Genomic DNA, 8,888 nt, shown 5'->3' on the forward strand with positions numbered 1-8,888 from the left:
CAAGATTTCCATGGATCGCATTTCAAGGTTTTGTAAACTCTGATTTTATTTCAGCAAATAAGTTAGTAAAATAATGAGTTTAAACTAGCATTAGTTATAACTTATTATCAGGGTTTTTAATAATTTGTAACCGAATTATCCTAAGGTATGTCAAGGGACTTTTTGTGGCTTGTAGTATGTTTTTAAAGACGTTTAGGTTGTTTCCATGTACTTGCATACCCTATATAAGGCTATGCAATAAGATGAATAAAGATAGACTTGAGATTGAAAATTTGATTAAAAAACCTTAAGCTATTTTGCTTGTTAATTAAGACATAGAAATTCTTGTAGGGAATTTGTCTTGTTTTCCAATTGTGAGTTTTTTCTCATTATTGAAGGAATTAGTGAGTTTGTTGAGAGTTCCAAACATATTAATTTGTATGATTACACCCTAGCAAGATTAAGTGAGTGTTCTTTACTTGTATATCCTTGAATCCTAACAATCTAGTGAGTATTCTTAGTTTGTTCATTTATTTTCTAAAATATAAAACCAGAAAAACAGTCCTTTAAAACATGTCACAACCCGTTGAAAAACCAGTCTATAAAGTTCCTTTAATACGTTTTCAAACCCTTGAAAACAGATTCAAACCGTCCTCTTGAATTCTTTGTTAATCTAATCATTTTAGATTATACATCATATCCTACTCTAAGCCTTTCTTGCCTTGTTTTCCTGTATGCTTTGTGCTTTGTGGTGAAATAAAAAGCTATCATTTACCAAAAAAAAAATGTGTACTTGGCATTCGAAATGATATAAATATTCTTTTAATAAGGAAATCCTCAAATATATCAATAATACACGGTTTACAATTAGCCAACGGTAGATTATTAATCTTCTATTACTAGAAATGATGTGTTTATTAGTTTTATATTCTAGAATGCAAATTTAATTTCATTTTGTGTAATTTAAGATTGTAACTCTAATATAGTGACGGTGCTTCACAATAATACACAATTTACAAATAAAGTAAATTTTATATTAAAAAAAAAAAGTTAACTTGGGAATATGATTGGAGCTGGTGGGACAACCTTTTGTTTCGGTGAACATTCCCAACCAATTTCTTGACTATATGTTAAGTCAAAATGTTTGGGAATCCATTTCTCTTCTTTTGATTCCCTTTGTTTTCGAAATTCTCTTTCCTTTTCTTCTACTGTTTTTTTGGCTTCTCTTGCTTTATCCCAATCTTTGTTTACAATCCCTTTACTTACCTCCGCCCATACTAATGCTGATTCACTTTCCCACACTCCCTACAAAGTATGAAAAACTTTTTAGCAAATTATGTTGAATATATATATATAGAAAAGGAATCCATTGAGAAGGAGTTGAAAATGAGAAGGGTAAGAAGTACTCTACACCTTTGATTTCACTAAAATAAAAAAAATCTATGGTCACAATTGAGCCAAAAACTCATAATTGTAAAAGTAACTATGTTACACAGAAAGGTAATTATGAAATAATTTTTAAAATGTTCTTAATTTAATACATAGTATCCTTTTTTTATATATAGTAACCAAACAAAATCAAACAAAAATCCTTTCTCATCCTTCTCATTTTAAGAACAAAAATAATCCAATCTTTTAGCTCAGTTTCACTTTATATTTTGGTTTTACCGCTTGTAGTAATGCAATAGAAGAAATTGATAATTGTATGATTATAACATTTTAAAAATGAGTACCTGAGGATCCTTAAGAGACGCGGTTGGGAGTGAGGAAATGACATCTTTGGCATTATATAAAACTTTTGTTTTTTCATTCACGATGTCTTTTATTCTTACAATCCTGGAAATAAAATTATTTGGAATTAATAATGTTGTAAGAAATATACTTCCAAATTGCAATAACTAATTAAATAGCAATACTAGTTGTCAAGCGCTGAATATTCCACTTTAAATGAGGGGTGGTTGAGATTCGAACCCGTGACCTCTCACGTTGACTTCTGATACCATGTCAAGGAACCAATTCAACCAAAAGCTTAAGCTGATGGTTGAGGCCCCAAGATATGTTATATACTCTAATACTAGTGACCTTGCTGATTCCTATCATATTGAAAATATTTATTCAATTTTCAATCCTAAATAATAGAAGTGTGATTATATTCAATTCATCATTAAAATAATAATATTCAAGAAAAATCCTTAAGTAAAAATTAGTATAAAAATAATAAGAAAAAGTAATAAGATTTGTAAAATGTTAATTTTGTTAATCAAAAACGAGTTTGGTTCATCAACATTCAAGTGAAACTTATTTGTCCTTTCTCACTAAAAGATCAATTTAATACGTAGCAAATATTAGTTATCAATTGAACTAATTTTGCCAATATGTCTTTATATATAAATGTAAAATACATTCAAGTATTCGTATTTGATTGTATTAATGTATATTTTTATAATATTAATATTTTAGATTTTTTATCCTATGTGTAATAAAATCTATTAGTAAATAAAATTATACATTAATTAATGTGAAAAAAGAATTTGTAGAAACAACTTAAATTTTACATTTCCTTTTATAGCTTTGGATTTTACTCACACAAATCTTGTCCAACTATTTTTGACTAAAGGTATCATTAAAAAGAATATAAATAAGAAAAGATCAAAAAATATGATCATAGAATAATGAAAGTATTATCACCTGTCCCATTGACCAAAGATTTCATACAATGTCTTGGAAGAATCAGATGAATGAATGATTCTTCCTTTAACAGATCTGTTGCCACCTCCAAATCCCAAAAAGGAAACAGTTTTGTAGGATAATTCTGCTTCAAGTCCTGATTCTTGGCAACTTATTTTCACATTCCCAACCCAATCAACACCTGGCTTTGGCAATAATCTTATCAACAATTTTGGGGAGTTCATCACATATTTTTCTCCTTTTTGTCCTACTTTTAGTATCCTCTTCCCATGCACCACGGTTTCTATGCTGGCCCCTAATTCATAGAGAAAATTATTAAAAAAAATCAAGTGTCATAATATGAGTTATACCTTTATGTATTCGTTTCGCAAGATGTTCAAAAGCACAGGAACAAACCCCAAAACTTTGGTACATATTAGGTTTCAAAATGTCTTTGACTATTTTTATCATTGAGTACTCTAGAATGAGTCCAAATTTAAAATCAGTCTAAACCTAATTATGTTTAATCAGATTATTCCGATTAGCGTTTCTATGAGTCGTTTTATATATAATAAGCCCCTTCTGATCTTCTAATTGTATTCTATATTTTTCTCTCTCCCCACATACTATACAATTTGTTCGCCTTACCTTTGGACGTAATTGATACATTGTGGTTTTTAGTAAACCACGTTGAATCTTTGTGTGTTACTCTCACTATTCTTTTAATTTGCACCATTTTTCTTTTTAGTTTGTCACACTAAGTTCCTTTTTCTAGTAATAGTATTTCTCTTTTTCTTTAATATCATCCACAAACTTATTCTTTTTTTCCATCTTAGCCACTCATCTTTATGAATGTATAATAAGTTTGTTAGTGAAAATGATGGGAGTATGGGACGACAATAGGGCATGAGTCTTGGACCCAAGTGTCTAGACTCAACTCGACACTAATTCAACAGTCTGCATCTACCTATTTTGGACCCTATGGATCCAGGTTGAATCTGGATCCACACTTTTGAGACCCAAATCCGACCCATTGACCCATTTACAATTTTTTAAAAAATTATATGAAGTATTAGCTATCATGTATATTTAATTGTTTGATTCGAAATTTTATTATTATATTTTTCTGAACATTACGTCATTTTGAAATTTGTTGGTTCATGTAATTTGAAATATGATCGTTGTATTTGTACTTTAAAAATTAAAAGACTTGATAAACATTTCGTTATTAGAACTTGAATGTTGGAAAGCTTTATATATTTATTAGCTCAATTAGTATAAAGTATTAGAAGATCCTTAATAGTCGAAAATGTTTAAATAATTTAATATGAATGGTCGAAATTGTATAATATATTTTTAAAAAGTTTTTAGAAAAATAAATAAAATTGTTTTGGACCAATAACCAGACCCTAGACCTGTTAGACCCTAAGGGTCTGTATCCGAGTCCAAATTTTTCAGATCCTATGGATCGGGGTTCGAATCTGAGTTTATTAAAAAAAATTAGGGTCTGAATTTAGGTCTAATTAGACCCAATCCAAATTCGACCCATATCCATCCCTCACCACACACATTCATTATATAAGGGCTCATGTTTTACTTTTGAGTTTTCACTTTAGGTTCTAAAATATCTAAGATGGACCACGGGATAAAATAGTGTGCGAGTTTTTTTAATTTGACTATATAGCTTCTTCAATTAAAATTTTGTTAAGTTAATTATTATTATGATTATCAATATTAATAAAATTAAATTATTTATAGTTAAAACTTAATTAATGTCAAATCACTTAAGTTATTACTACTTGAAGATGCATCAATATGAGGTAAATAATTGAGTAGATGGAAGTTAATGTTACCTTGAAACTTGGGAACAGCATGTTGGCACCAAATGAGTTCGATGTTGGTAGTCTCATCAGTTGCATGCAATGCTGTTACTGGCGGGTGATGTGAAACCTAATCAACAATTAAGCTAAGGTTATACTCCTCTTCCTTTTAATTTGTCTACTTTACTTTTTACGTAATTTTAAGCTTTAATATCTCTAAGTACGCAATATAAAAAATTATAAAAATTATATTAAAAAACTTTACATCAATACGAATCCAACAAGATCTCACATAAATATATTTTATTTTTAATATATGCTTTAAAAATCGAATTGAAATTTCTCTCTCTTAAAGTGGACAAATAAAAAAAACTGAGGGAGTATATATTATTTAACAAATTAATGAAAATTTAAAAATAAATATTTCTTTTAAATAAAAGATAGAGTTAAATTATTAATTTATATACAAACCTGTTCAAGTAAGACGTTGAGGGTTCCCCTAGATGCATGATGAGTTTCACCAAGAATAGGGTTGTATGGAGCAACACCAAACATCAACGGCCTAAGAGCCGATATATTCCAAGCAACCACCGCGATCATCCGATCAACCGCCGTTTCTCCGAGGGCACATTTGCTTAGCATGTCCTTTTTCATACAATACACTGATTCTCCGTAACATTGTAGGTATGATTTCGGCAAGTTGAACAAGGGAGGTAACTAACACAAAACACATTTGTAAAAGTGACATTTTAAAAAATTAATAAATTGTAAACAAATATTATTTTATAGCACCAATTTAAGTCGAAATTTGATTAGTGTATATTTTAAAAATCAAAGTAAATTGTATATTTTTATTTGTACTGACTGATAAAAGTACATTTTATGCACTTTTTTCTTTTTGAAATACTCGTTACATTTCAATTATCAATACTATTTATCATTAAAGCTTATTTTATATATTGCTGCTAATATATAAGAAAAAATATAGTCAACTAAAATCTTATTTAAATAATCTAATCGCATTATACTTTTATAATATTAATTTCTTATAATTTTTAATTATGAGTAATTCAATATATAAAAGATTAAAATATCGCATCGAATGCATAAATAGTCAAATATAATAAATATAATAGAATAGTAACCTGAAAACGAGTAAGATCAGCTCCGGGTCTAATGTTGTTGAAAAGACTTAAAACCATACGTAGAATGTTGGGAGGCTTGTAACCATTGTTTGATTGCTCCTCTATTGAGAGTGGGCTTGTCAATATGATCTCTCTCTTGTTCTCTTTTACCATTTCTTGAACCTGTACATAAATTAAATACAAGCATAGAAGTACTACAATTATATACTGTACAACCTATGTCATGTACGTACATACTTGTTTATACAAGCATATATAATATAATTAAGACAAATGCATATGGGTTTCGATTTATTGTATATGTGAACAAATATTAAGGCCATGCTTAAAGGTAGCAAAAAGTTTGAAAAAAAAAGTTTTTTATTTTTATGGGCGCTCGATTATAGAAAAATATTTGCTGGAATAATTTTTACCCTCAAATTAAATGTCTAAAAATAAGATTTTTGAGTTTATCGCGACCGAAATATAGGTCACATTGACTGCGAAATCATACGTATTGATTGCAATATACGTTGCGTGACCGTTACCGCAACCGTGACCAAAACAATATTTGTGTACTATTAAATTTCCACCTTAAAAATATGGGTTACTTTTTTTTAAAAATATGTTCTTGAGTTATGACCCTCGATCCTATACAATTGCTAATGCTCCGTATAAAGCCATCCACACACCTCCGTCAACCGCGGTCAACCTACGTTCAATGCCATCCACCTCCATCCACCGCTGTCATGCTTCCCATTGTAACGGCCGGCCGTTAGCTTTTAAATTCCATTAATCATCATGATTGTAGAGCATAAAAAAGAAGAAAAGAAAATATATGGAATGTAATTGGTGGGTAGAGCATTGTAAATGAAAATTTTGCAAAACGAAAATTAATTAATTTATGTAAATGAAAATTACCCACAAAAATTAATTTCCTATAATTTGGCCTATGGCTATGGAGTAAATAATGAAGGCAAATATAGAATGATAAAATATAATATGCTTTGAGGTAATATCAGAAAATTCCTTAGATAATTAATATTTATACAATTAGAATTCTAAAATGTTTGCCAATTTACTATTTTAAAATATATATATATATATATATATATATATATATATATATATATATATATATATATATATATATATATATATATATATATATATATATATATATATATATATATATATATATATATATATATCAATAAAACTGGTCAGAAGATTACCATTTTTGTAACGATCTTTTTATATGCTTCTAGTCACCAAAAATGGAAAAGAAAAATAATTAACCAGCGTAGATTCCAATCTTCTAGATTTTGCAAATGAACCGATGACGTTTCCTGCTATATAACAAATAATTACAATCTATTAAAACTAGCACGGATTCATTATTAAAGTTGTCTCATTGCATTGCATTCTATATAAGTGTGAATTTAGATTTTTTTTTTAAATGATTTTTTTACTAATATGTCTTTTATAGAAATCCGTTACACGATGAGACGGTTTTATACAAGACTTGTTGGCAAACTAAAAACCCACTTGACATAGTATATTGTCTTTTAGCTCGTAATTAATAAATTTAAAAAATAGACCGAAACAGTTCAAGTAAGAACTAATTCACTATAAGTCCAAATTTAAGGAGGTTTACTGTAAAATTAATAATTAATAGTTAAAGTTATTTTTCAAGCATATAAAATGATATATTCTAATATATTTTTTCGTTATGGCACAATCAATAATAATACGATAACAATTAGTAATCTGACTTGGTAAAAAAAATAAGTGTTTTGGTAATGGTATAAGTGATGTATTAGTGTTAGAAGTGATTTGTTTCAGAAGTGAAATTATTATATGTTTTCTATATAATATAAATATATAATAATAGTTAGTGGAGAGATGGTAATCTCTTACTTTAATTAATTACCGCTATGTTCCTTTCCAATTAATAATGTTGATAATATATTGTGAAAAAAATATCACTTTTTTTCATAGAATTGTTTTAACAACTTATAATTATATACCATACCAATGAATAATAGAAAATAGCTATTGACACAATTACTATTATTGATCAATGCTTAAAAATAAAAAAAGTACAATAGAAATTGATTAAAAGTTGTCTAGCTATTAGTTTTTTTTTGGTTAGTCAAATAGTAGAAAATAGTATTATTGGTAAATGACTTTTAAGATAACTAAAAAGTTAATTTTTAAGTCAAAATTAAAAGAACTCATAGTACCTTTTTAAAAAAGTTTAGCTTTATGACCTATTTTTTCTTAAAAAAAACAATAATTAGCCTAATTTTTATCAAACAACTCTATACTTCCTTCGTTCTATAATGTTCTTTTTATTTGGAATATTCTATCTTAAGGAGAGCAAAATTTAATTAAAGTTTTCGACACATATTTAGAAGATAAAATATATCTATGTGAGATCTCGTTAGATTCATCTTAATGTATATTTTTTTATTTTGTATTTTTTTAAATTGTTTATTATATGTATTTAGGGATATTAATGTTTAAAATTTGCATTAAAAACTATATAAAAAATAAATGAGAAGAAAAAAAAAAGAAAGAGTATATAATACCTGACTTTTCAGCTAACTAGAGACTTCAGCCTATAGCTATAGCCAAGTCATTTGCCAAAACAACCCCTAAATAAATTACATTGTAAGAAATTAATTATAAAAACTTCTTGTTTAGATTGCGTAGTTTAAAGCGAGGGAGAAAGAATAAGGCGTACCAGTGTCTAGTGTGCAGGAGAAGTGTGAGAAAGGAAGGAAGAAATGATAATTTTAGAAGTGTTGACTGAAGGAATATATAAGCAGATGTTGCAAATTGGTTGTTGGTAGTTATAATAGATGCAGAGCTATTAAAAATAGATTTAATGATTCGATATTTAACCGATTTTATACTCGAATTCGGTTTAACCCGACTTCAAAATAAATTTAAAATTATATAAAAATTAATGGGAACACTAGACCCGACTTTAAATCAATCCGAAACATATATGACCCGAAATAAACCCAATAACTTAAATGAACATCTCTAACGGGGATGTAAACATATTGAACCCCACCACAATTGAGTACTTACTCTAAGTCTTTGAACTTTATACGGTCAAAACACGGATAGCATAAGTTAGTAACCCAAAAATAGAAATGTGCACTAATTTTTTGGGTTAATATCGCAATTACATTCAGTTGATATTTAGGTCGGCTAAATTTTAGGTCTATTTTAATTCGATGTATGTTTTTTTTTTTTTTTTTTTTTTTTTTTTATTGATTATCAA

At 27.8% G+C, this 8,888-nt stretch overlaps 1 protein-coding gene across 2 annotated transcripts in view; it reads right to left on the reverse strand.

The window, feature by feature from the left end:
• The window catches only part of LOC130814806 (oxysterol-binding protein-related protein 4B-like), a 988,965-nt gene extending 980,506 nt beyond the window's left edge, over positions 1 to 8,459 (reverse strand). Inside the window, exons 1-9 of one of the 2 annotated variants that reach the window (XM_057681023.1) lie at positions 8,340 to 8,459; positions 8,185 to 8,250; positions 6,826 to 6,939; positions 5,612 to 5,773; positions 4,938 to 5,183; positions 4,500 to 4,596; positions 2,668 to 2,962; positions 1,713 to 1,815; positions 428 to 1,284 (exon numbers count right to left, since the gene is read on the reverse strand). In XM_057681023.1, coding sequence (XP_057537006.1) covers positions 1,030 to 1,284; positions 1,713 to 1,815; positions 2,668 to 2,962; positions 4,500 to 4,596; positions 4,938 to 5,183; positions 5,612 to 5,773; positions 6,826 to 6,828 — 1,161 coding nt within the window. In that variant the 5' untranslated portion in view covers positions 6,829 to 6,939; positions 8,185 to 8,250; positions 8,340 to 8,459 and the 3' untranslated portion in view covers positions 428 to 1,029. Of the gene's footprint in view, positions 1 to 427; positions 1,285 to 1,712; positions 1,816 to 2,667; positions 2,963 to 4,499; positions 4,597 to 4,937; positions 5,184 to 5,611; positions 5,774 to 6,825; positions 6,940 to 8,184 lie in introns of both variants that reach the window. The other variant, XM_057681024.1, reaches the window with a different exon arrangement.
• Between the last annotated feature and the right edge of the window lie 429 nt (positions 8,460 to 8,888).

This window comes from Amaranthus tricolor, chromosome 6 (genome assembly GCF_026212465.1).
Source record: "Amaranthus tricolor cultivar Red isolate AtriRed21 chromosome 6, ASM2621246v1, whole genome shotgun sequence".
Lineage (NCBI taxonomy): Eukaryota > Viridiplantae > Streptophyta > Magnoliopsida > Caryophyllales > Amaranthaceae > Amaranthus > Amaranthus tricolor.